At 40.6% G+C, this 27,450-nt stretch overlaps 1 protein-coding gene across 5 annotated transcripts in view; it reads left to right on the top strand.

Moving 5' to 3' along the window:
- The window catches only part of col12a1a (collagen, type XII, alpha 1a), a 57,556-nt gene that overhangs the window by 28,376 nt on the left and 1,730 nt on the right, over positions 1 to 27,450 (top strand). For all 5 annotated transcript variants that reach the window (XM_057343197.1, XM_057343200.1, XM_057343201.1 and 2 more), the window contains 37 exons: positions 1,695 to 1,824; positions 1,981 to 2,120; positions 2,555 to 2,687; positions 2,958 to 2,978; positions 3,076 to 3,215; positions 5,077 to 5,206; positions 5,281 to 5,420; positions 5,763 to 5,892; positions 7,042 to 7,184; positions 8,262 to 8,391; positions 8,610 to 8,729; positions 8,823 to 8,969; positions 9,059 to 9,175; positions 10,969 to 11,121; positions 11,202 to 11,276; positions 11,718 to 11,857; positions 11,942 to 12,065; positions 12,220 to 12,363; positions 12,603 to 12,767; positions 12,860 to 12,898; positions 12,995 to 13,133; positions 14,113 to 14,255; positions 14,385 to 14,494; positions 18,116 to 18,274; positions 18,523 to 18,600; positions 20,200 to 20,286; positions 20,686 to 20,739; positions 20,844 to 20,939; positions 21,625 to 21,678; positions 22,223 to 22,276; positions 22,704 to 22,757; positions 23,276 to 23,347; positions 23,511 to 23,546; positions 23,973 to 24,039; positions 24,112 to 24,294; positions 24,440 to 24,517; positions 26,502 to 26,672. In XM_057343197.1, coding sequence (XP_057199180.1) covers positions 1,695 to 1,824; positions 1,981 to 2,120; positions 2,555 to 2,687; positions 2,958 to 2,978; positions 3,076 to 3,215; positions 5,077 to 5,206; positions 5,281 to 5,420; positions 5,763 to 5,892; positions 7,042 to 7,184; positions 8,262 to 8,391; positions 8,610 to 8,729; positions 8,823 to 8,969; positions 9,059 to 9,175; positions 10,969 to 11,121; positions 11,202 to 11,276; positions 11,718 to 11,857; positions 11,942 to 12,065; positions 12,220 to 12,363; positions 12,603 to 12,767; positions 12,860 to 12,898; positions 12,995 to 13,133; positions 14,113 to 14,255; positions 14,385 to 14,494; positions 18,116 to 18,274; positions 18,523 to 18,600; positions 20,200 to 20,286; positions 20,686 to 20,739; positions 20,844 to 20,939; positions 21,625 to 21,678; positions 22,223 to 22,276; positions 22,704 to 22,757; positions 23,276 to 23,347; positions 23,511 to 23,546; positions 23,973 to 24,039; positions 24,112 to 24,294; positions 24,440 to 24,517; positions 26,502 to 26,672 — 4,096 coding nt within the window. The remainder of the gene's footprint in view (positions 1 to 1,694; positions 1,825 to 1,980; positions 2,121 to 2,554; positions 2,688 to 2,957; positions 2,979 to 3,075; positions 3,216 to 5,076; positions 5,207 to 5,280; positions 5,421 to 5,762; positions 5,893 to 7,041; positions 7,185 to 8,261; positions 8,392 to 8,609; positions 8,730 to 8,822; positions 8,970 to 9,058; positions 9,176 to 10,968; positions 11,122 to 11,201; positions 11,277 to 11,717; positions 11,858 to 11,941; positions 12,066 to 12,219; positions 12,364 to 12,602; positions 12,768 to 12,859; positions 12,899 to 12,994; positions 13,134 to 14,112; positions 14,256 to 14,384; positions 14,495 to 18,115; positions 18,275 to 18,522; positions 18,601 to 20,199; positions 20,287 to 20,685; positions 20,740 to 20,843; positions 20,940 to 21,624; positions 21,679 to 22,222; positions 22,277 to 22,703; positions 22,758 to 23,275; positions 23,348 to 23,510; positions 23,547 to 23,972; positions 24,040 to 24,111; positions 24,295 to 24,439; positions 24,518 to 26,501; positions 26,673 to 27,450) is intronic.

Genomic DNA, 27,450 nt, shown 5'->3' with positions numbered 1-27,450 from the left:
TTGTGCACAATTATTCCTGGGTAACTGTCGACACTAGGCCGCATCTGCAAATCTGTGGAAAGATTCCTGTCGGTTTACACAATACACGGATTAGGGACCTGTTAACGCATCGCCACAGCAATTACGTTACGCAAGTCAGCGGAGACTGCAGCTGTCGGGATAACGCAGCTGCTCTCCTGAACTTTGGGAAGGCCAATCGTCTACCGTTAGAAGATTGCAAAAGCAGACGCACACCGAAAAAAGATGGAGGGCTTCCTATGGGTTCTCTAAACTGGCCGTGGCAGTTTTGGCTTCAGATGTACACCACATCCTGCGGCATTAATCTTGACTCGATGTCGCTCATAACTCTACCTTCTGGGTAGCAAAGATGAAAAAAACACACATGCAAACGGAGGCCCAGGTGGATTGAGTCTTGAGAAACCTTCAGAGGAAGCCCAGATGGTGGCAGCTCCTGTTACCTGACAGATGATGATGCACTGTTGGATCACGGGCTCGGCTCTAATTCTGCAGACACGTCAATTGCTTTTGCATCCATTGAGGCTCCGTTGTTGGGTTTACTCACCTCCACGTCTCACGACTAGGGATGGGTACCGAGAACCAGTACTTTTTTGGACCGGTACATAATTGGGTCGATACCAGAGTATCGATAAGCTTCATGACAAACGATACTGTTATCGTTACTTGCGTTGTTTTATCTCTGTATATTCGTGTGTTAAATGGTGAATTAGAGGCTGATGCCTGTCATTTTCCATCCCTGAATGATGTCCGAATGGCTGAAGTTTTCTCGACGTACAGTATGTGTGATATCTAGGGTCATATGATTTCCGCGGTGTATTTGTAATCTGCTTGTTTGGCGTGTTTATGAGTGAAAGAGTGGCATGGTTGCGCTTGTGGAGATTTCAGCGTCCGCGTTTCACAACGAGGAAGCTTCCGTCAAACACCCCTTTGAGGAAATCCGTCAAAATAAAAGTCATTTATTTGAGATCAAGTTATAACATTGTTTTTAATAATTCGGCCACGGAGTATATTTACTTACTTTAGTAAATTGAAGTAAATGTGCTAGTAAAATTATAAAAATAGTACATATAATTAAAAAAATATTACTTTATTATACTAATAGTGCTTAAATTTATGTAGACCTAAAACCAGAAAGGAAAAAAGAAATACAGTCTACCAGCCAAATAACCATAGTGATGTAAAGTAAATATGTTGAATTACATTACGATGTGCTCCTATGCACATGCTAAGTGCCGTAAGTGGTATGCTAAGGAACACACTAACGTTTTGTTATGTGGCATTTTCTGTTTGCTCAGAAGTATTTGTAAACTGCTGTTCTAAAGTTCAGCTGTAATAAAGAAACTTAAAATGTTTAACATCTTGTCACATCATGTGTTTTTGCATCAAATTATAGAGCGTAGTATCGATAACAGTATTGATAAGTACTGGTATCGATAAGCAGTATCGATATCGGTATCGGTATCGATAAAATCTTAACGATACCCATCCCTACTCACGACACCTCTGTCCCAAAACCCACAGACTGTCAAACCCTCACAAACTAATCACAGTGACCATTAACCAACATGAATGCACTGGCAATTTTTTTTTGTGGATTGTGCACAAAAAGCAAATTCTAATGTATTTGACCAGCCATCCAAAAGACCCTTAACTGCACATCTCATGTTTCTCTTTAGCTTGAAGTTGACGGCGATGTGACAACAAGAGGTCTGGATGATCTCATTTCCCAAACGGAATATGATGTAGCCGTAACTCCGGTGTACGACTCTGGAACCGGGAACCCAATGCTTAACCAAGCCATTACCGGTAATGGAAATTAAGTTTCCATCATCTATGATCACTTCCTTTCTGGCATAACACTTGCACTTTAAATATTTCATATTATTGATAGTAATATATCAAACTCAAAGTTTTAAACTGCATTATTAGCCAACACTTAGTGTCTTCTTCTATTGGTTCTAGATGTTGTTCCAGCTCCAAAGAACCTGAGGTTCTCTCAAGTGACTCAAACTAGTTTCAGGGTTCACTGGGAGCATGGCGCTCCCGATGTTTCCCTGTACCGTATAGGATGGACTAAGAGTGGAGAGAACAACTTCCGATATGTAAGACGCCAGATACTCAGTAATCAAATCAGACCCGTGTCATGATTTTGAGGACTTGAGGCAAATACTAGAATTAGAGCTAATTTTTATTTAAGGCTGCGATTTAAGCAAGCTTTTCTTTCTGCTCAATACAACAACACAAAATGAGGAAAAATCAACAAACTATTGCATAAAGTCAATGTCAATGAATGAAAATTGCTGCTAATGTTGTAAGCTTGCAATTAAAAAGCTAGTTAAAATATTAAGTGGTAGTTTAACATAACCATGTCAGTTTTTCTTAATAAGACTGTGGGAGTATGCATGCTTGGGCACGTTTTGGTAACTTTAATCACTGTGGTTATGAGATAGTGATTATTAAAATTTTCTTGACTCACCTCGACCCAACTTCACATAAAAAATTATACAGTTCAGTACACATTCGCTATCTTTCTCAGGAAATCTTGAGCAGCGAGGACACCACCAGCCTCCTGGAGGACCTCGAACCAGACACCCTGTATGATGTATCTATCACTGCCATTTATCCAGATGAGTCTGAGAGTGAAGATCTTATGGGCAGCCAGCGCACTAGTAAGCAACCCCAAAATCCACATTTGACACTTGAATAAAACGTAACTATTTTACGAGATAATGAAATTGTGCAATGTGAATCGTACAAAAACGATTATTCGAAAAAATCAATAATGAAGCTCCACCTCTAGCCCAGATTGTACTAAAACGTACGAATAAGATCGTACACATTTCTCACCTCGTAAATTAGTTACGAATTGTCATGAGATTGTGTTGAAACGTCAGATTGACAAACTCTCGCTCTGTTTCTCGGTACCCTCCTGACATCAGTGTCCAAGATAATTACACCTGGTGAGTCTGTTATTTTAAAGATATATGACGACATGTACGTAGATTCCATAGGAATAGGAATTAGATGCAAGATTGACATGTTTTTCTTTCTTGTAAGCTCCCAGTGGACCCCCTCAAAACCTTCAGGTATTTAACGAGACCACCACGTCCCTCACCGCCCAATGGGAACACGCGCCTGGACGAGTCCAGAACTACAGGATCACCTATGTGCCGGTCGCCGGAGGCAGACCGCAGTTGGTAAGGATCATCCAAACACGTTTCTATGTCTCACTGATGCCTTTACACAGACTGAACCTATTGGTTGTTTGCATAGCATGTTCTTCATTAAAAAGTTTTTTTTTTCTAAATTGTTGAAATGTTAATGGAGTCGGTATAGTTAGAGATGTATTTGAGCTCTCAGGAACTGCATGCATGGTCAAATTTGCATTAGTTCTCTAGATGAATGTCGTCCTGTCTGTGTATAGCACGGGAATGTGTTCAGTGAAAACAAATTATTGTAAATTATCGCAGTTGAAATGAATTGCTACATTAGCTATGCTAAAAAGTTCAGACAGGACCGTTTACTGTATATATGATCGGAGATTCCCTACCATCTGCAGGCCTGTTGCTGTAATGTTTTTTCAATGACCCCATTTGAAATCGCTACCAGATTTCCACGACTTCTCTCGTCCAATCATCTTTATGCCATTTTTCATGTTTTCATGATCTCTGAGTGGGTGTAGAGGTGATGTTTTTCTATACTAAAGTCGTTGCAGTTACTTTCAAATCTCTGTTTAGTTCATCACGCAGGGATATTTACTCTGGCTACAGTCACAGGAATAACAGAGCACAAATGTGCACAGTGTGACGGTTCACAGAAACGCAGTCGTATCTTATATCATATTCAACTGGATGCTACAGACATTGATGTCGTTTTCAATCGCTGCCCAGTTACCTGAGCTGAAGATTGCTCAAGTTTATTGATCCGTAACAATCCGTAACTTTTGACTCTCTATCGCCATCTCTGTTTGAAACATAAAATTGCAGGTTACTTTATGCACTTTCTTTACGCGTGTTGAAGTCAAATGGCGTCAAACTGACATTTCCCATGGAATCCAACCTGACAGCTCGACATTATTATTATAGTTGGTTATGACAGTCTCCAGCACTTACCGTGAAAAGGTTAACTTGTATTGCATTTTTTGTCTTGGATTTATGTCTCTAAGACTGGATCCTTCAGTTCCTGCAGGATTTTGCGATCGCAGAATTTAACGCATATCAAACAAACTCTGCAAAATTTGCGGCAACTTGCAAAATTTAGGGATTGTATTTTCCGCATAATTTGGCCAAAGACGCGCCATGTGACGTCATCAAATCGCGCATTCCGCCAAAACCTGCTCCAGAAGTCAAGCAGAGATACTATAGAAGGGTCTGTAACACTTACAATTTGCTAACAACATCCATTGCCATCTGTTTTAAAAAAACTAGCCTCTGGTCTCCTTTCCTTCGTTCCGCTGAAGGCGTTAGCATTAGCCTTTATGCTTTTTTTGGCTAAAGGTTGCATGCTAGTGGCTTTGAGTCAAGTCAGCCTCACCGATGTGTGTGTCACGTTCTTAAACAACACACCTGGAAACAACATAAAGCCACCTGATCTATGAAGAAAGCTGTCATGTTTATTTCGGTGTCAATGAACATTCATCACAATCAACTAAACGCTGATTTCTTAAAAGTATGCGAGGTTCGTGGCATAATCTCTTAAACGTTATCGCAGAGACATTTCCATAACCATAAACATGAAACGGCATGAAATGAAACGTGATTGGTTGCTTGACCTGTCAGTCAATATGGCCTCTTGGGACGGTCCTTAAACTTGCATAAATGCATATATAATGTTTTCACAGGTGGTCAATTTAAAGAAGAACCCTATTTTCCAATTTAAGTAGTATTTTTAACCTTTTCTGTAAACTGCCCCCCCCCCGCAATTTTTATCGCAAAATTTGAATAAAGCCGCTGCAAAATTAAGCATTTTTGGCCGCAGAAATCACAAAAAATCTCTGCAAAATCCTGTGGGGATTGATGCTTTGAGCGTGTTTAACAGCAAATGTTTCCCTCCATACAGACACATGTTGGAGGGAAGAAAAACACACTCGTCCTGCAGAAACTGACCCCTGATACACCCTATACCATCACTGTAGCTGCAGTCTATGCGAACGGAGAGGCCAAAGACATTTCCGGTCAAGGAAAGACATGTAAGTGGTTCTTTAATGTCAATGCACTCCATAAATTAGGCTGTTGAATAGAGTGTCGATGTGCGTTTCCACAGTACCGCTGGGAGGCGTGAGAAACCTCCGGGTCACAGACCCCACTGTCAGCACCTTGAATGTACGCTGGGAGCCGGCCGAGGGTAGCGTGAAGCAGTACAGGATTTACTACCAGCCTGTCAGAGGAGGCGCCGAGGACATGGTACGTAATCCTGTTAAACATCCTAACAATGATTTATTTGACGACATGTCACGCAACATGCCCATGCTTGCATATGGAACGAGGGTTTGTGCTTTTTTAAAAGCATTACCAATCAGCCTGTTTGCATTGATAAATGGTTAGTTGCATGTTATTAGTTGCATTTAGCATGTTTTTTCAATACCTGTTTATGACTCTTGTGTAGAACACAAAAGAGGATATTTTGAGAAATGTCTCATTGGTTTTGTGTCCATACAATGGAAGTGTTGTTTGGTTACCAACGTGGCAAATTTTTCACACATTCTTTGAGAATATAATACTGTATATTCTTTGTTGTTCTCTCAGGTTCAGGTTCCTGGATTGAGCACCAGTACAGTTCTGAAGAACCTGCAGTCGGACACTGAATACAGAGTAACGGTGGTGCCGGTATACGCAGCTGGGGAGGGCAAGCGCATGTCTGAGAATGGAAAAACATGTGAGTCAAGCTATTTTCTACTTAAGAATCATTGTTAGCATTTGTAGAAATCTTGAGTAAACAGGCATTGAGCATTAATTTGCTCATCAGTAATGTTTTTCCAAATAACCGGCACGCTTTAATTGTCAGCGTTTACAATGCAACTAAGTACAAAGCGAAGTTTTCTTGCTACTGTTTTCAAGCTTTGTTCCTATAAATAGTAACCCAAAGACTTGGCCAAAAAATGAGTCAGCTTTATTGGATAGATTACCAGGGGAGGAATGCCGATGTGTTGGCAACCCCATAAATGTCTCTCCATTCATGGCTTTAATGAGTCTTCTTTATGGTGTGTAATGGCTGGGGATGCTGGTGCGGGGGGACCAAATATCTATTACACCAAATGGAAAACCAAGGGAGGTGCAAAGACATAAAAGCTCATGTATTTACTGCCGTGGGGTTAATGCTCCTCAACGGAGCGTGGCTTACAGGACTTTGTTGGCGCCATTGTTTTCCAGTAGGCAGTAATTCCATGGTTTGCCTCCCATCATCTGTAATACTTTGTTCTGGCTTTGTGTAGCTGTGCCATGTTAAAATGTTGACCACTGCTTTGGTTTCAAATCTGGTATTGGGGTTTTCGTTGCTGGAAATTTGAAACGTTTTCCACATGCTTCGCATTTTTCAAGAGGCATGTTTCTCATACCTGTGATTCCCGATGCTTGTCTGTTATGCTAGGGTTTTAATGATAGCTTTCTGCTTTAAAAGGGTGAATATCATGAAAACATATGAGGGTCACTTTAACTTTATCGATGAAAAGAATAAATATACTGCCATAAATGTGCCGAAAAGTATTACTTTAAAATATCAAAAAAACTTTTAAAAATCATGTAAAAATATAATAATAATAATGAACAAATTACATTTCATTTTATTTTTTAAATATTAAGTATGAAATACATATCAGTGGGATGTTTTGTGAGATTCTTCTAAAAGATCTAAACATTGTCTCTCGTCACCTTTTAAAACGTGTTTTGTTGCACATTGCTTGTCGTATGTAGAAAATCCTCATTTTTGGGGATCATTCTTGTCACTGCTTTTAATTTCCGTTACCTCTTTGACCATTCACCCCTTTTACTCTCTTTTATTTTATGACGCCATTCATGTCTTAAACAGTGGTGCGGACCCCCGCCAGGAACATCCAGGTTTACAACCCCACCACAAACACCCTGAACGTGCGCTGGGAGCCGGCCTCCGGAGATGTGCTGGAGTACCGCGTCGCCTACGCCCCCCTGTCCGGAGCCCGACCCTCCGAATCCGTAAGTCCTTGTCGAGTGAGACGTGGTGGGGCAACAGTCACCCCTCCTAGCAATCTGTTTGCAAAGATGTTTGTGTTTTCAATGGCATGTAGTCTCATTCTCACATGGACTTCATTGCTGGAGAGTGATGTTCGTAAAGCTGCTAGATCTATAAATGACTTTATAGCCGTTTGATCGTCGTTTGAACGACAGCAGCTGTTGGAAATTTTGAGCTCAAACCTGTTTTATGTCAGAGCTCCAGCTAATAAAGTTCATAAAAAGTGATGTTGTGTTGTTCAAATTGAACTAGCTCCTTATCTGCAGCCACTGAGATTTTATTTCTTCGTGGAATATTGGTTAGGACGCAGAGCTTTTTCCAACAGTGCGGCCAGCTTTCCAAATGGCTTGCGTTACACTGAGAAATTTAGCTCTGCGCATTCATTTAACCTCTGATCTGAGATAAATTCTTTCACTTTTTTCCTCTGGAAAACCGGCGGCGCTGAAGAACGATCATTCGTCAACTGACCCCCGTCTCCAAAATAAAGTATAGGGTTGTTGAAAAGGACAGAAAAAGAGAACGGGGAAGTTGTCGCGTGTTATTTGTCTGCAGCCGGTGACCCTCGTGACCAGATATAGTGAGCAGCGGTGAGGGAAGACCATCCGCAAACCTCTGTCAACACGTCATTCACTCTCATTACTGCGACTTCTAGACTATTAACACATGAAAGGAATATTTCCGGCATCTCTCGCTTTACGTTGGCTGTGACAGTGATGATCGGGTTGGGAGTCAGTGGTGACACAGACAGGAGGTCAGACGCTACAAAAACAGCCGAGCATCTTTCTCAGGGTGTAATGTATCTGAACTCTTATAAAGTCAACTATTCTGTTGTGATCAGAAGACTGTAATGAAGTGCCAAGTTTTCCGTTTTTGTTAAAAAAACGCATGAGGGAAATTTCACAAGTCGTCTAAGAACATCGTATTTCATATTATATAATAATCATCGATCTATCTGTCAGTCTAAATGTCTGTCTATAAAGAATTAATACAGTACACAATTACACTTTGGGGGAACAATATATGGCATGTTCTTTTATCAGGTTATGGTTCCAGGAAACACAAACACGGCCCTGCTGGAGCAGCTGATTCCAGAGATGGAGTACTCCGTCAGTGTGGTGGCCCTGTATGCTGACGGCGAGGGCTCCTCGGTGTCTGATAATGGAAAAACATGTGAGTCTGTGCTTAAGAACACACCACCAGACGTCTTCTCTTCACTATTCAGTAGAGATATTCAGTGTTTTAGAAAGAATAGAAATTGACCATGCCAAGATAATGACTTTCATCCAGCCATTTAATACTGTAGGTCTACAGAGGAGTTCTGTATGCTTTCAAACGCCTTTATCTTGCCTCGTATCTTATGTTTCTCTAACATGTCACGTGGTTCTCAGTGGGTCTCCTGGAGCCTCGTAACCTGCGTGTTTCAGACGAGTGGTACACTCGTTTCCGCGTCTCTTGGGACCCTCCTGCTGCACGGGTCAACGGTTATAAACTGGTCTATACACCAGCGGGTAAGAGACAGCTTTGCGTTATATTAACGAATTTGTCCTCTGAACGGTAGTGTATTATTTTGGTACACATTTTGTGTTCGAATGCTGTTCCAGACACAACTAACACCATGGAAGTGCTTGTTGGAGATGTGACCACACATATCCTGCAAAACCTCCAACCCGGCACTACCTATGACCTGAAGGTTTACGCCCAGTATGACGCGGGCGTGAGCGGAGCTCTTACCGGACAGGGAACCACTCGTACGTGCTGGATTCTTTGACTGGGAAATCATTCGGACGTCACAAGAATCTGTTTCGATGGCGTTAATCGTGTTGTTTGTCTGTTTCAGTGTATCTCAACGTGACTGACCTCCAGACATACAATGTGGGCTATGACTCATTCTGCATTAGATGGACGCCGCACCGGGCCGCCACCTCCTACAGACTAAAAATCAACCCTTTTGTTCGTGAGTCAAAGACATTTGAAGCTAGAGATAGCTCTTTAAACCCCTTAACTAAAGTGTCACATATGTTAGAGCTTTTTGCCTGATGCGGTTCAACATTGTGTGATGAGCACTTGTGAACAGCTAGTGGTAAACAGATGTTTATTCATAAGGGATGTTTGAGTCTATTTTCAAATGATCTGGAAGCAATATTTGTAGCAAAGCCACATGTTGTGCGGCATTAAAAACTCAAGCTCCCGTTTTGTAAATGTGACCGCACACTATCTTTCTGCAGTTGTTTGAGAGTCTTATAGGTCTTCTATTTATTCTTTGGTACTAATCTTTACACTCATCATAATTGTTTGTGTGTTTGGCTCACAGTTAAGTGCTAAAACAAAACAGACACATAGAGATAAATAGGGGAAATGATCTTTGTATCTGTTCTCCCTATTTGTTACATATATTGCACTCCATGTGCATTGCATTTAATGGCTTATGCTTAAACGCTATACATTCATTTCAATAGAACAGAACAGACACATTAGAACGTAAAATACAAAACAAAACACTTAATGACAAATACAAGTACTTTGTTTTAAGAACGTTTTGCTAACATTGCCATTAAAGTCGGCATGAAATTAAAAATGATCATTCGTATTGTTTTTTACAGTGTTGCAGTATTTATTATAAATGATTTATCTGTGCATATCATTATTATTTTTTAATTCATTTGTACTTGTAATCTTTAATCAAAAACTTTAACCTCCTCTACTCCTTGATACGACCTCTATTTACTTCCGGTCACGAGGAATGGGGCAAGGGCGGGGCTCCAATGACTGACTGATTGCAAACGTGCGTTCAAGTCTTTTAACTTTCAACGATCCAATCAGTTCTCGATGGATGAAATCAAGTCCCGCCCTACATTTTTTTCTCATTTCAAAGGTTGTTTCACTCAGGTATACGGTACGTCACAATACAGAAAAAAATACAATCGCTACTTCCATTTCATGCCGACTTTAATTTATAAAAGTGTTATTTCTAAACGTTTTAAAGTTCCACTAAGGATTTAAGAATAATGGTTCACACTCATGTTTGGCAACGCTTTACAATAAGGTGCTATTGGTTAACAATAGTATTAACATTAACATGAACTGACAATGATCAATTCTTCCACAGCATTTATTTATCTTAGTTCATGTTCATTTCAGCACATTTTTTAAAATCAAACGTTGTGTCTGTTAACATTAGTTAATGCACCGTGAACTAACATGAATAATTGCATTGACATTAGCAAACATTAACAAGGATTAAGAAATGCTGAAAAACTAAACGGTTCGTTGTTAGCTAATGTTAGCTAACGCATTTACTACTGTTAACAAAAAGCACCTTATTGTAAACTGTTACCTAATGTTTTTGTATCATTTCTTTTACGTATTTAGAATGTTTGATGTAATGTTAATTCAATGCTCTTACTGAAAGAATGTTTTCTGGATAACTTTCAGAGAACGTTTGACAAAGTTCTGAGAACGTTCACTGTGAGGTGCAATAAAACTGTCATACAGAACAGGAGATGTGTGGGTGAGCTGGACGAGATAGGAACACAAAGCATACATGAAGTGTCCAACATGCATATGAACACTTTAAAATGCATCCCTCGTGAATTTCCTTGGGGATATGACCAATGAGTTTTGGTTCCAGCTGTGTCATATCACTTATTTCCTGTAATATAATGTTCAAACATTTGACTGCTACTGTATGTCCCAGCTGTGGTACCGTACCTTCTGGAACTAACCATTGCTTGCTTCTCCCATCATTAGCATCTAACCGTGGCGCTCAAGAGGTCACCATAACCGCTGCCGAGAGCCAGTACTGTTTCGACGGGCTGACGCCAGACGCGCTGTACAACGCCACTGTCTACACGCAGACCCCCAACGACGAGGGTCCGGGAGTCAGTGTGAAGGAACGCACATGTGAGTCACTGACACACTCAGAATTCAAGCACACAGCTCTGTTTACAGTATACTGATGTCTGGATTTCTTTTCTGTGCAGTGATGAAGCCCATCGTAGCCCCGACAACACCCCCACCCCCTCCACCACCACCCACCATCCCCGGTGCTCTCGAGGGTAAGCCATTACAGTTTTATCATTTAATTTTTATTTAGGGCTGAAGAATTAACAAATTAAACATGAATGTTTTATAGATAAGATAAAAATGTGATTATTTTTACATATTTTCATAATGTGTTACAAGCAAAGATTTTCTTATATTGGTAACTCAGTTCAACAGTCCAGAGTTCAATAACCAAAGACCATGTAATTGCATTTGTGTAAGATGCACAACTGCACAGCTCCATTCTAAACATCTCTAAAATGGTATAAACATGTTTTTTTGGCCTAATCTTTGCTTCCTCCCCTTCAGTGTAATCCTATAAACAAAAGACAATTCCGTCTCTCTTGTGTGATCTGTAACACTACATTCCCAAAAGACTCCAAAATGTTTTTTCTTGGCTATGAGAAGTGGATGAGGATGCCTGCGTAACTCATTTGTCCTCATCTGTACGCCAGTGTGCAAAGGAGCCAAGGCTGACCTGGTGTTCCTGATCGACGGCTCGTGGAGCATCGGAGACGACAGCTTTGCTAAAGTCCGTCAGTTTGTCTTCAGCATGATCGGAGCCTTTGATGTCATTAGTCACGTCGGCATGCAGGTAACACGCCCGGTGGTCACGTGATGACGTGTTGACCGCCTGGCCGCACCGTGACTCACCTTGTCTTTCGTTCTGTGGAAACAGGTGTCTTTTGTACAGTACAGCGATGGCGCTAAAACGGAGTTCAAGCTGAACACCTACCACGACAAAGGAAAGGTCCTGTCTGCTCTCCAGATGGTCGGCTACAGAGGAGGAAACACCAAAACAGGTCGGTGACGGATCTTTTGTGTTCCTTCTTTTGTTTATTACATTGTCAACATCTCTGCACGTAATGAAACAGTTTAAAGTGACACTTGAATGTCTGATGGTTCTCCAGAGAAGTGAATAAATACTGTAGATTAGTGTTGTGTCTGATGTTTTAGGTGCTGCACTGAAGCATGTTGAAGAGAAGGTGCTCACTTCAGACAGCGGGATGAGGAGGACCGTTCCTAAGGTGCTGGTTGTGGTGACAGATGGGCAATCTCAAGATGACGTGAAGAAGAGTGCCACTAAACTTCAGCATGCAGGTAACACAGACATCAGCGGCATAAAGTTTCAGTGATTGAGAAGTTTGTCTGGTGATTGTGAAAAAGTAATAATAATAACACGTTATTGGGAAACTGAGATGCTAAAAAGTGGTCCTTAGAAGAGATTCGTCCATCTTAGGCGATGTATTTACTGTAAATACCGGGCGATTTCTCGACTGTAAATGACAGCAGATGGATTACTGTGATCTTTAAAAACCTTTGTACTCTCTCTTTCTCAGGCTACAGTGTGTTTGTGGTGGGCGTCGCGGACGTTGACGTGGCAGAACTGAGGAATATTGGAAGCAAGCCCAGCGAGAGACACGTCTTTGTCGTGGACAACTTTGACGCATTCGCTAAGATCCAGGACAACCTCATTACCTTTATCTGCGAAACAGCAACATCCAGTATGACTTTGTTCATCGAGTCTGTAGTCTCAGCATTCGTTTTATCTCAAAAGACCAAAGAAAAATACGATTTCTGTGCTCTCGTTTTACAGCATGTCCTTTGATTTACCTCGATGGATTCACATCACCAGGTCAGAACTTGACTTTGTACATTTCAAGTCATTTCTCTTCATCATTACACACCGTTGTATATGTATACTTATTTATGTTTTGCTTAAACTGAACAGGCTTCAGGATGCTGGAAGCGTTTAACATCACCGACAGGACGTTTGCCGGCATGAACGGAGTCTCCATGGAGACCGGCTCCTTTAACAGTTACATCGCATACAGACTCCATAAGGATGCGTTCATTTCCCAACCCACAAAGTAGGTCGCTATGTAGCATGTGTTCTCCCCCCTACAGACCGTAATGATCCCCGAGCCATCACAATTATCTTAATCATCTTCAGAACTCGCCGCTGTCCTTGACCCTGTTTCACAAAGCAGCAGTGTCTCTGTTTGTTTGCAGCTTGTGAAGACGGGGGTCACATATTTCACATATTTCCAGTGTGAAGTAATATCATAGACTCTCTTAGGGATGTAACAATCAAACCTATCCATTGCAATTTAGCATTTTGAAAGAACGTAATATACAAATACCGATATCACACTCCTCAGTTCAAAGTTCAAAGAAGAGTGTAGGATTGCGTCTGTGGCCAAGTCATGCTCGATTAATGCCTTCATAATGATTTGTATTTGTGCTGGTAAACAGCTGTATAAATGGAAACATTTTGAGAACCAGAGGAGGAAAATACTTTCAATATGTTGCAATTTCTCAAGGCTGGGAGGCTTTTCTCGGGGTTTGTTTTTTGTCACAGGACAGTACATTAAGTCTTTCTTTCAGCTGTGTTTTTGGTTGACACTGCAACATGAAACAAATTCTGAAAGTTTTAACATAAAAGGCCATTCTTCTGCCTGAGGGGACATTTACAGGACAACGTTATAAAAACGGAAACGTTTTTACTATGCGTTTTTATAAAGTTTCATATGGATCTGCGAAAAATGAATAAAAACACTGTTCGCACAGTGCCAGTAATTGTTAATGTTATATTTTCCATCAGAGTAGATGTGGATTTTGAATTTGGTGTATGTAAATAATATGTCTCTGCTAGTTGTAGTAGCGGTACAGTAAATCTACATTTCCGCCATTGTTGTTTTGAAAATATCAAAAAACGTTCAGTTTAAAACCTGTTTTTTTTTAGGCCCCCATAACATCGTTGCAGACGTTTTGTTTTTAGTTGCAAACGGTGTCGTGTAAACAGCCCCCAATTCTCATTACTGACGTGTAAAAATCTTGTCCTTAAAGGGAAATCCATCCAGATGGTCTTCCTCCCTCCTACACCCTCATCCTCCTCTTCCGTCTCCTCCCGGACACGGGCAAGGACGCCTTTGATATATGGCAGATAGCCGATAAGAATAACAACCCAGAGGTTGGACTCACCCTTGACCGTAAGGACCTTCTCTTTTGGGAACCATCACAGTTGTGGGGTTTGCTGAAACCTGTTTCGAAACAGACCTTGTTATGGGCTGCTTCTTGTTTTCTGCAGACCGATCTTTGCATGTGTGTTTTCTCTTCAGCCTCCAGCCGAACCATTTCGTTCTACAACAAGGACACCAGGGGTGAAATCCAGAAAGTCTCTTTTGATAATGACCACGTGAAGAAAGTCTTCCATGGCAGTTTCCACAAGGTAGAGGGCCTTTAAAGGTTTAGCAAACGTATAATTTGGGAAACACCGCAGTCAAACATGAAAACCTTGCCATGTAGTGAGTTTCATTGAAATGATCAAATTGCACAGGTAGCTTTCATCCTGCGCCAGAGTGACCTTTAATGACCTGAAGCCCATCTGTTCCTTCCAATGAGATGGTTTCGTTACTTTAGTTGTCTCGTGTATGTGGGAGTATAGATTTGATCTTGGAGTGCTCTTTCTTCCTCCTGCCAGTTACATCGCATTTAGAAAGTTGTGGAATTTCTCCGGGTGAATATGAGTCCCCGCAAAGTAGTAAAGTTTGTTTTGATGAACCATTTTGAAAGAGATGGATTGTGATATTTTTTGGCTTGTAGATTAACAATGTGTTTCCAAGTTCACTCAGATTTACTCTTTTTTGGTTTAATGGAAGATTTGTTGCTGTTGACTTTGCCTTTTGATTTGAATTGAGATGTTTTAATGGTCCGTATGGTGCACACACATCTGTAAAACACAGCAGTTCTTCTTTGTAAAATCATATCTTCAGGTTCATGCAAGACTCGCCTTGAGAAAGAAGAATCACGGATGAGATCATCTCAAGAACATCTCAAACTATTTCACCTAGACATCAATAAGATTAAATGGAGAGCAAATGGAAACTTTTGTTGATCTTTTGAGATCTTAACAAAGCATATTAAATTTACCCAAATCCCCATTAATTTACCTTATTTTACTTGTCCTATGGTATTCTGGAGAAACATTTAAGACTAAGTTAATACTTACTGTGACACAACTGTGATCTCTTGAGCTATGACAGAGCAACATTTATTACATTTTTTGTCTGGGTGGCCATTGTGCATGAGAACCATATACGTCTATCGTTACTGTTTAAGGTCTTTCAAAAGTGAAAGTGAATTTATGATGTTATTTTTATATAAAGGATTTTGCGCTCTTATAGGTTATTCTAAGGCAAAAGCAAACACTGAGTGTCTCTATAGCCAAAGGTTCCAGTTTCTTTGAACATAAAACATCTCACGCACAGGAGACTGTAATGGATCTTGTTAGCTCATGCTGTGATCAGTGATGTCATGTCATCTGGACTGTAACTTATCTCAGTTTGTGGTCCGGGGTTTGAGTAGAAAACCACTGGTTTGCCTCTGTGGTGTACCTTACTGTAGTTTTGTACAGTACTGGATGATCCACAATCACAGGCTTTACTGGGGACCTAAACACAGAACAGCAGTTCTGGAGTCAAGGTGGTGTTTAGCTGACCAGCCTGGTCACAAGATTGCAGACTGGTTTCATGGAGAGGAAACTTTTTGGTTTTAGAAAACCTATAATGAGAAAGTAAAGTTGAGAAAGTTCTTTAATGTGAAAAAGAAGTGAGCTAAAATGTGGAGGACATTTGCTGGCTTGTCTCAGATTCTAGGGTAAAGTGACACATGTGATGTTCAGTTATTTTGCTAATAAATTGAAGAAAAAAAGTAAATAAACTACAAAGTTTGTAGACTGGTTTTAGCACAATGCTAACATGTATTAACATGATGTTAGCATGTTTGAATTTGAAGATTATTTACCAGGATGATTGTAGCATTAAACGAACATGTTTTACCATGAATTAGCGCCATGCTAACATGTTTAAAATGATGCTAGTATGTTTTAGCATGATGCTAAGGTTTTAACACATTTTTTGAATGATGTAAACATGTTTTAGTATTATGATAGTATCTTTAGCATGATGTTAGCACGATTCAACATTATGCTAACATTTTTTAGCATGTTTGAACATATTTAGAATGATACTACAGAAAGATCCATGGCTGTGCAGATTTATTTATTTGTGTACTGCAATATCGCTATGCAACTGAACCACAAGCGTGCCGTTGCCAATTTGAATTATGGATTTGTAGTAGCTGAGTTCCTTGGCTAGATGTTTTGAAACCAAAGAATCCCATATTATCAGAAGATCCTGGTGTCGACAGCAAATTTTTCTACCGTGCCAGTATACTATTTAACAAGAGTCGTCAGGGAGCCATAGGAAATCAGCACAGCTTTTAAAGGCCTTCTCTGGTCAACCGCACATTACCACACAGAACAGTGGCCTTTTCTTCATTTCATTTCAGTCCTTTTATATCCAATCCCAGTGATTATCAATTTAATAGCTTAAATAAATCCATGAATGAATGCTTTCCTAATTCGATTTGAAGGTCAGGCCTAGAGCCACAGGACTCCTTCCCTCCTCAATGGATTCTATTTAGATCATAGCGACTTTGTGCCAAACTCCATTAAGCCAACTAGCAAGATAGCCTTTTTAAGGCAACATAGGCGCAGTGCCAGGGAAAGACTGTTCCAAACATTACGCAGCAAAATTATACAGCACTGTATCTATCATTTTAAGATAGGGCAACCAGAAGCCACTGCGATAAAGTCGTTTAAAAGAAAAGCATTGATAAAAGTGATATAATTGTTTAAAGCAAACCCTTTACTGAAGGATTCTGTCATCAGTTTTGTGCGTTCAACGTGAGAAGAGGTATTTGAGTAGTGTTTAACCACTCAAACTACTTTTAAACAGTTATTGGATGCATTTCAGTTGGAAAGCTGTCGCAAAGGGCCTGACAGCTTGAAAAACCATTTGAATTCCTAGACTCAAGGTAGAGAAAATGGAAGGAAAGACGGTCTGCCAAACATGCAACTATAAAATGGAGGCAGATAGATACAATGAAATCCTGACAGTCGGGGAGGCTACACAACAGCACCAAAATGAAATCACATGGTGGGCATAACGGACACCCGCGGTAGCCAGAATGGGAGGATTCGGGCAAGTGTGGAGGCTTATGGCACAATTAAATGATACCATAGAAATGTTCTTCGGCCCTGACCTCTAGCAAAAAAAGTCTCAGCATTCAGTTACTGCAATAATATCTAATGTATTTCTAATTTCCCATGAGCTATTGAACATGCTATTTAGAAAAGCTTCCAAATGTTTCCATGCGAGTTGCTACATCCAAAACCAGAATCTCAGACCCCTCTACTTGTGGCCAGCCAAATGCCGGATTCGGTTGCCAAATATGTTGACAGTATTGTGGCAAGAAATATAACCTTACTTCAGGACTGCTGATCTACAATGTAGGAATATGAGATGTAAGACAGAGGAACAAGACACTGTCAGCCGCAAAATGACGTAATAGCAAGATGCGGTGACGCTACATCTTAAGAAAATGTATCCCCCCCAAAAAAGGATGGAAAAAGCATTTTAGTGGTTGTACCTCAGTGTAGTCTCATGGTTTGTTCAAAGAGACAATGACAGTTGGTTAACCATTTAATATCATCATTAAGGACGATTCTGCTGACATTCAGTTTGCTTTACTGTACATGAACGAATTCAACTCATCGATGTCTGAAGAATTTTAAACACAGTTTGTAGAACGTCACAGGGTCCGTGTCTTGTGGAACCATGGCAAAAGGGTTTCCAAAAGAGAGTGTTTCACGTAATTTGTTTGCAAGTACATTTCCGTGGAGAATTATGAACCAATTTGATATGTCCATTGAATAAATGACCGTGACTGATGCACAGATTGCTTTACCTAGGTATTTTCACTAATACTGGCATATTAATTCTTGCAGCTTCACATCTCGATTTCACCAAAAAATGTCAAACTGAACATCGATTGTCAGGAGGTGGGCGAGAAGCCGATCAAAGCCGCCAACAACATCACCACAGAGGGCTATGAAGTTCTTGGCAAAGTGGCAAAGTCTGGCGGTTCGAAGAAGCAGTCGACCACAGTGAGTACAAATCGCAACAAAAGATCCAAACACGAGCGAAACCAGCCGTGCGTTTTCATTGTCTTCTTGAATTCACTCTCACACGTCCTCCCGACCGTTCTTGTCTGGACGGATTCTATTGTGTCTGTGGTCCTTTTCAACGTGCCGTTGGGCGCATATGGGCATGTTATTTTTCTCATTCCCTGTCCCGCCGCTCAATAGAAGCCATGTGTAACATCCGTCTGCCTTCTTTTGTGTCTCTCCCGCAGTTCCAGCTCCAGATGTTTGATATTGTCTGCAGTTTGGGCTGGACAAGTCGAGACAAATGTTGTGATATTCCAGCAATGGTAAGGAGGTTGTGTCCTTTCTGGACTATTAGCGAAAACATTCATAATAAATAGCAACAGCGATAAAGTCTCAGTGGATTACAGTGTATGTATTTAGAGCAGGTCAGTGTTTCTTCCCTAAACACAGCTGTCAAAATCTTAGTGAATTCCAACAGTTGTGTTTCACTATGACTTTTCTGCCCTTCCCCTCACTTTATCTTCGGACAATCTCTCTGGAGCAATATGTCATCACGTCTCTCTAAAAGCACTGCGAGGGCTCATAGTTCACCATAATAACCTTCCTCATGTCAAGTTATCTCATGACATGCATCACGGTGTTATCAGTGTGGGGAGAAACACATGATCAAGATCATGTTTCATTACATTTGGAAAGCATTACTTTGATAATCGGCTAACAGTGCATTTTAGGCACATGACATCAGTACGTGTGTTCCATAAGCATCATGACCTTTGCATTGCTAACTCAATGCTCTACCAGTTAACCTACATCATCACAGGATTAACGTACTGTAGTTGACATTATATGGTCAGAAGTATGTGGAAACACTTCTCAAATTCATTGGTATTTATTAGGAGCTGGTTCTTCGCCACCTCCCTAACAGCGTTTGAATGTTCAGACACAACAGCATCAGTGAGGTCGGGTGATGGAGGTCTGGCCCACGGTCAGTGCTCCTATTCATTCCAGTGCTGTTCAGCTGGGTTCTGGTCTGGGCTTTGTGCAGGCCAGTCAAGTTGTTCCAGACTCAGTAAATCATTTCTTTATGGACTTTGCTTTGTTCACTGGGGCATGCTGGAACAGAAATGGCCCTCCCCAAACTGATCCCAAAAAGTTCCAGAGAATGTCATTGCATGCCGTGGAAATACGGGGCTTATCCAAACCTGTTAGAAAGAAGAGAGTGTCCACACACTTTTGACCATGTAGTGTAGTGTAGGTACACATCATCTTGTGCCCTCTATGGCCAGTAAAGTAACTTGCTAGAACTGTTTTACAATAGGAGTGCATGGTAGGATTTTTGTGGCCGAAACAAATTTTTAACTACTATACTATATTAACAACGATATTTTTTGCTTGCTTGTCATTAAAAAGATTGCAATCCATAACTTTTGCCTCTCTATCGCCATCATTGTTTGAAACATAACATCGCAGGTTACTTTAGTCACTTATCTTTATGTACAGTATGTTGAAGTCAAATGACATCAAGCTTCCGTTGGAATCATGCCTGACAGCTCAAATTATAAATCATTATTGTAAGCTTACTGTTGTGAATTGGGGCAAGGAGTTTTCAACACTGATTTTTGTTTATTTTTAACCAAACAAAAGTTACATATTGCAGCTTTAAATTATTTAGCTAAATTCAAAAGCTTGTGGATTAAGGTTTACAAGCAAGTTTGCAACAGACATATCACAATTAATATGTTAGCCTTTTTCATGCTATAGCCGATTTGCCAATGGTTTTAAATGGTTAAAATATCAGTTGACAAATATTGGCAACCAATACTGTGTTTATTTCCACTGGCTTAGCTTACATACACTTCAGAAAGAATCTATTTCATGTTTGACAGTATCAGGAGGTCTGACATTTCTTTGTATCCTTGTAGAGAGATGAAGCCAAATGTCCTGCTCTTCCTCACTCCTGCACATGTGCTCAGGACAGCATTGGCCCTCATGGTCCAGCGGGCCCTCAGGTAAGACCATTAGAGTCCCGTGACATTTCCTTTGACTCTGAAGCCATCGCACCAGCGCTGCAGATCTTTAGTTCAGGGATGGGGGTATTTTCCCCGTAGCCCCAGCGCTGTAATTACAGCCCTGCTCTCTACATTAAGTAGAAGAATATGATGACGGGGCCTCTTTTCATATACGCTATTCTGTCAAACATCTGGGATTGCCTATGGTTTGGAGCACAGCATGAGCTAATGATCTCTGACTTGCTCGTGGACTAAGCGGATGCACTTAAAGGTCAAAAAGCAGAAGTGAGGTCCGTTGGGCAGGCCAACGTTGAAACATCTTACTCTCAGGAACAGTCATGACTGTTTGGCTTATGAAATATGGAATCCTCTTAAATTTGCTACTGTCTTTTTTTCCAGGGTAGCCCTGGTACAAAAGGCCCACGAGGAGAGAGGGGAGAGTCTGGTTCACCGGTAAACTTGTCCTATTGCTACGAAATAACCAGAGATTGATATTAAATAAAGTGTAGCATGTTCATCGAATACCAGATTCTAACTTATTGTATCTGTCTTTCCAGGGTCATATGGGACCACGTGGAGAGCAGGGTCCGCCAGGCTCAATGGGACCACCAGGCCCACAGGGACCCAATGGATTGTCTATTCCTGGTGAACCAGTGAGTAAAGAGCAGAAATATACTCTAATGGGGAACAGGGTTGCAGATAAATTAGTCCAGCACTCACAGTGGGCTGGCTAGTCTAGGACCAAGTGGGTTTGGATAAAGTTTAATTTGTTTAATAATTGGCAATAGAGTTGAATGGATGAATTTGGAATGCTATAGTCAACATTACCAATTACATAATTTGTGTAAACATTGAGACAATGACTGTAAATGATGGGTGTTACTGTGTTATGTAATTTGCAATTTATTTTAATCATGGGGCAATCATGGAAAATGTAGCGTTTTGCTAAATATTGAATTTCTGTTCATTAAAATGACAAACTAATAAAGGGAATAATTATATATTATACAAATTAATGTAATTGAGTGGGTATGACGTTTTTATGCATTATGCTACTATTAATCTAACATTTATAAAATATGAACCAACAATTTATACCCTGTTCATGTCAAGTACCTCTTACTGGGGCTGTTACATGTTGCTTGGAGGTTGAAATCGTGAAGCTGTCGGACTGTACTGTTTTGTGAGGATCTATTTTATGACCTTAAGTTTCAAACCCATGAATATAACAGAGACAGCATGTACTCGCCTCCTCTCCCTGTCATCCACATACAGATGAATGAGAGAGGCTGGTTTTAACTGCAGTGTGAAAGCTCTCTTCATTTCTTCTGTTTTCAGGGGCGGTCTGGACCTAAGGGAGACCCTGGTGACCCAGGTCTACCTGGACAAAGAGTAAGTGCAGTTTTTTATGCATTTTATAATTCGCTCTAATATACTGTTGTGAACAGAATTACGTGTTTATCAGATAAATGATTTTCACTTTTGATGATGTGTTCTCTAAATAAGTAGTTGATCAAATAAAAAAAAACAGAAAGGGACCGTTGACAGACACTTGCGGGTTTACAAAGTACAGAGGCGTTTCTCGTACAGTTTTCTGAATATGAGCGAAATGATTGCTGACAACATTATTATAACTTCATTTTTTGACTTTGAACAAAAACAAAACATGGATAGAAGTACGAATGTCAACTGGTACTAATTGGCGTACAGGATGCAGGTAAATCACTGACCACATTACTTTACAGAAAGTTTATTTACACATGAATTTATGCGGTTCAGTTGGTAATATCTTCCTTCTCCGCGGCGGAAAGGTTGAACTTAGTCATATCCTTCCAAAATAATGCTCAGCTGTGATCCACAAACAGCTGAATCGTTGTTTGATCCATAAAATGTGTATGATGAGCTGACATGAAAATTATTTTTTCCATCTTTCAAGGGCCCCACCGGTGCTCCTGGTCCTCTGGGCCCTGTAGGACCTTCTGGAGGAAGGGTAAGACAGATAACCTTCAATGCATGATGAGTTTTACACCTTGTTTGAGAGAGCAGGTTTTCAGCTTTGCTATCTGGATTGTGTTTTGTCTGGTCGGGCCAATCGAGTGTTTTGGTTAGTCCATCTCAAGGGCATGTTTAAGTCAACTTGAAACCAGAATTGATCCTGTTTATGTTCTCAACACAACTTCCTATTGCAGACGATTCATCAGGGCATGTTAAAAATGAAATGGCTTTGTTATGTCTAATCCTTTCCAATCGCTCGGCTTCGTTCTTGTATTCAATGCCCAATATTAACTTTACGGTTAAATCTGTTTTGGGTGAATAAAATTGATGTTCTGGCCTACATCTTTTATTATTTTATATCCTGCTTGATTAGGAAACATTAGGAATCATATTACTGAAATACAACATGTGTTTTTATTCAGGGTCCACCAGGAAATGAAGGCCCTTCTGGACCAAGAGGTCCATCAGGACCAATGGTGTGTAAAAGTGCTTTTAAAAATGATCTGCATTACAGACGACTCATCTGTTGACGCTGAACAAAAGTATTTCGAATGTACAGCATTGTCTCGATCATGCTGTGCTGAAAGACAAAATAATAGAAAGACAATAAACATCCGTACAATAATGCAGTAGATCATTCTATTGAGTCACAAATGAGCCAGTTATTGGAATCTTAAAAAAAGTGGTTATAAATGTTTGACCCACGCACTAACTAAGTTATTGCTTTCAATCATCTCCGATGTGAAATGAAGCAAGAACCGCTTTGTTGTGTACACTTAAGGCTCGTAAGAGGCTATGTGAATCTTTAACTACGCATACTTATATAAACAACCATTACGCTCGTTTAGTGTAATTACCGGCTGCTTGTTTTAAAAACATGCATTTCAAGATGAATAATAAAGTTGGGGGAATTGAAAAGAAGAGGAATCAAAAGCAGAATTGTTCAATTGCATTTCCCATTCTCATTGCTATTGCTCTCATGCTCATATTTTAGGGACCACCAGGATCACCTGGAATGCCAGGAATCACGGGAAAATCAGGAAAACCCGGAGACACTGGCCTCCAAGTATGTAAATGTTCAATTACAAACCATAAAAGTGAATCATTCTTATAAAATCGTTTTAATAGGCAAAACAAATTCTACACAAATAGAAACGTTTGTGACAAATTGAACATTGACCTGACCTGACCTGTTCTGGTTTTAATCTGCTTTCATCTGTCAATCACAGGGACTCCTTGGCTTGAAAGGAGAGAAGGGTGAACGGGTGAGCGTCTCTTTCGTAAACTTCAGCTCTCACGCTGCTCTTTTATTAGCGCTGTTTGCTCAAGCATTACTCTTACTATTGTTCAGGGCTTTGCTCATGTAAATCATCTGCGCCGCTGACATAAATGATTATCAGACCTACTGTATGACTTCCACCCAGCGGACATAAAAACCTATAGCATTGAAGGAGGAATCCAACCCCAATCTAAAGACTAGAATAGCATAGACAACAGAGGGTGGGCAAGTAAGAAACCACCTAACAACCAGTTCCATAACATTCCCGTAACTTCCTCGCAACCACCACCTCTTAGTTCCTGATGAAAAAAGGTTTCAGGTATTGAAGAGCAATGCCCTGGCAACCACTCATAACAGCGGCAGAAACTTTGGCATGGACCAAGCACCACTTGACTGTCTCTTTGTTTTCCAGGGAGACACTGCATCCCAGAATATGATGCGCTCCGTAGCAAGACAAGTCTGTGAACAGCTAGTCAACAGTAAGAGACCGGTTTTTTGTTTGTGTATGAAGTATTTGTTAATCTCAAACTAAAAATCGTATACGCTTGTAGGACAAATGAGCAGAATTGATATGATGCTGAACCAGATCCCCAGTAACTACAGGAGCAATAGTCCTGGTCCTACCGGACCCCCAGGCCCTCCTGGCAACCAGGGATCCCACGGAGAGCCGGGTCAACCTGGACCCAATGGTTTCCCTGGAAACTCAGGTTTGCCAGGGTCTCCAGGAGAAAGAGGTATGCCAATTCCATACACTAGCTAATTAATGAATATCCATTTATTGATACAGTCACATTAGAACATTAGCGTATGAGAACTGTATACATTAGCTAGAGTCTGTTAAGGCATATTTTAAAAATGAGTATTCTTGTATTGTTTTAGGAATGCCCGGAGAGAAGGGCGAGAGAGGAAATCCAGGTATCGGATCTCAGGGACAGAGAGGATTACCTGGACCCCCTGGTATGTGTTTTTACACCCTTACTTTATTTCAGATTTTTCATGAAGTTTGTGTGCATTCCTTGTAGTGATAATAACTATTTTATGATGAGCTTCGTTATTGTCTTTTTAAAATTTATTTTGAGTCGTGCTTTTTTGTACAATTCAGTAGTAAAACAGTTCCAAGTTCTCGCGATATTAGTGTATGCATGTTTGCTTCTCACCGAAGGGTTCAGCCGTACAGTTGCCTATCTAAAATCTGCTGATTTATGAAACTCATTTATTAACAACAAATATTACCAAATATTGAACAACATTAACTGCTATTTCCACATCATCTGGAGAGGAACAGTGAAATATTTAAGCCTGATAGATGAACACTTGCTCAAAAATGATGATTCATCATCAAATGAATGGTCTCTTATGCAACAGCTGGAATTAGTTTTTCCAAAGAATCGGGAATGATTGTTTTCCCCGGGTTGTTTGGACAGGTTGGCTCAAAAGTGTGCCAACCTCTCATTTAGGCGTGTTGTGACAGTCGGGATTAAGAGAACTTCAAGAGTTTGGAAAAGGGGCCGGTAGGAGCGATCACCTCAGAGGGCCTGTAACAACAAAACCTAGACAGATGAAAAATCTTTAAATCATTAGGGCGTTTCCAGCGGCATTTCTTTTTGTTGTGAGGTTTATATGTGCACTTGGCTTCTATTCCAGGAATCCCAGAAGGCCATTGGCCACAGAGAACAGGTTCTTATTCTGATGTCATTCAAAATGACTGGAACCGGATATTGTTGCATTAAAAAAGAATCTGCGTTTGACGTCAGAAATGTAGGAAATGTGTCTGTCATTAGAGTTTGAGAAGAGATGTCAACAATGTCTCAAACTGAGCTCAGATTTGTCAACTCTGCGATCAAAAGACAATATTATTGAAGATCTCAATATGAACTCAAACATTTCTCATCAAATTGACCCAAATCCAGATTATTTTCCATCTCTCTCTCATTTGTTTCAGTCTCTTTTAAATGAAAAAGCTTAAAGGAAGTTAAGAAGAATCATAATTGAAAGCAGAAATTCTTTATAATTCCCATTCCGAGATTATACAATATTTATGCACGGTGTATGGGGAATCATTTGGGTTTGTCATATGCCAAGAATTTCATCGACAGGCATTTTGTCCTTCGTAAATCTTTTTAGCATTCTATTTTCTTTTCTCCTGACATTTATGTTGCGGTTGCAGTTTGAAGCCCGTTCCGTTATCGCAATAACAACCAGCAGCCTGACCTCTGAATACACATGAGAGTCTAGAAATAAATCACTTTTCATTAAACAAAACACAACTATTGTCCAAGATGCAAGACTGGCCAGAATGGTAGTTTCCACGCTGACTCATAAACAAAAAGGAGCAGCGTGGACGACAGAAGTAATCCAGTTGTTATTAGACAGAGGTTGTACAGACATGTTTGGGGTTTTGAGCGGTGTCGATCTCGATACAGCCGTCCCAGTGCAACACAAAGGCTCTGAATGATTTATTACCTCCATGGTAACAAGAGCAACACACAAACACCATTTAGCATCCTCTCCACGGGACGTATGGAACCGCTTTCCAATCTAAAACCGCATATTCCCGAGAGCCGGCCTATCAGTAAAACTACATCTCCCTCACATAAACCGCGCCAGGATCTCTCTGTGAATGAAGCTTGTATACGTACAGTAGGAGGAAGCTTGCGGTGACTCATTGTTTGTACTTTGGGGGAGTGACTAGTGTTTGCAGCGGAGTCCTCATTGGCAACACATGTTGGATGTGCACGAGAGCAGGAGTCAGGGGACGACATTCCAGTTCGTTTTATACCGTCTAGACAGAGAGGGGCTGGGGGGAGGCGGTGCGGCGGACTTTCCCCTTCTTCCTTTTAATTAAGACCTCAACATATTTAAATTACAGTGTTAAAATCAGTTTCCCCATCCGAGAATTTACAGGCGATGTGAGGAACTTATTGCTTTTTTGTTTCCCCAGGGCCACAAGGGCAGTCTACGATAGGGCCCCCTGGTCCCTCAGGCCAGGCCGGGCCCCGTGGACCACCAGGACGGCAGGGAGCCCCTGGAGTGAGAGGACCTCCTGGACCTCCAGGATACTGCGATTCCTCTCAGTGTGTAGGAATCCCCTACAACGGACAAGGATACCCAGGTAAACGCTGTTGTGATGTCAGGTTTATTGTCGTGCAGGAGTCTAAAGCTCTGTTCCAAAGCCGACAAAGCTGCTACCTTCCGATGGCCCGAATCAAACGGAAACCTAAAGTCTAAAGTTAGCAGGTCCTCCAGTGTGGCCAAACGGGTTAGGGTGTCTTAGAGGGGTTTCGGACACTTGTTGGCCACGTTTGCTGTAAATTAACGTCAGCTAAATTAGTTTTCATCAAGGTTATGACAGTTACCTTTAAAACATTTCTGTTTACTGAAATCCAATAAAGCATTGGCCCAAATGGTTTCTGAAAACTGAAACTAAACAAAAATGAGAAATGTTGCCTCAGGAATAAACTGAAATAAGTTTTAGCCGATGCACTAAAATTATTATAAAATCTAAACCTAAAATGCACATAAATAAACAATAAATTGACAAGAGCACACAACAAAATAGTTAAAAATGATACTAAATTTACATAAAAAATATAAAAAGAAAAGAAAATGACAAGAAACAAAACGAGTCAATCAGCTTGTCAAAATGCATTGTGGGATTGCCTATTCTGTAAAGGATGACATATGACGTCGCTGCCTTGAAATCTGATCTCACCGAACTATTTTATGAGGCGACTGTAAATGCATAATACAAGAATTATTAGAAACCAGCAAATATAAAACCCCACCCCTAATGTATTATTTATTTCTATATAGGCAGCTCTCTAGGTTTTAGAACAGAGCTTTAGAAACAGTAGGAAGCATGATAATCTGTTTGCTTTTAAAAATGCGCT

The sequence above is a fragment of the Triplophysa rosa genome, linkage group LG10 (genome assembly GCF_024868665.1).
Source record: "Triplophysa rosa linkage group LG10, Trosa_1v2, whole genome shotgun sequence".
NCBI lineage: Eukaryota > Metazoa > Chordata > Actinopteri > Cypriniformes > Nemacheilidae > Triplophysa > Triplophysa rosa.
Note: the sequence above shows the minus strand (reverse complement) of the source record. Positions and strands in the feature narration are given on the sequence as shown.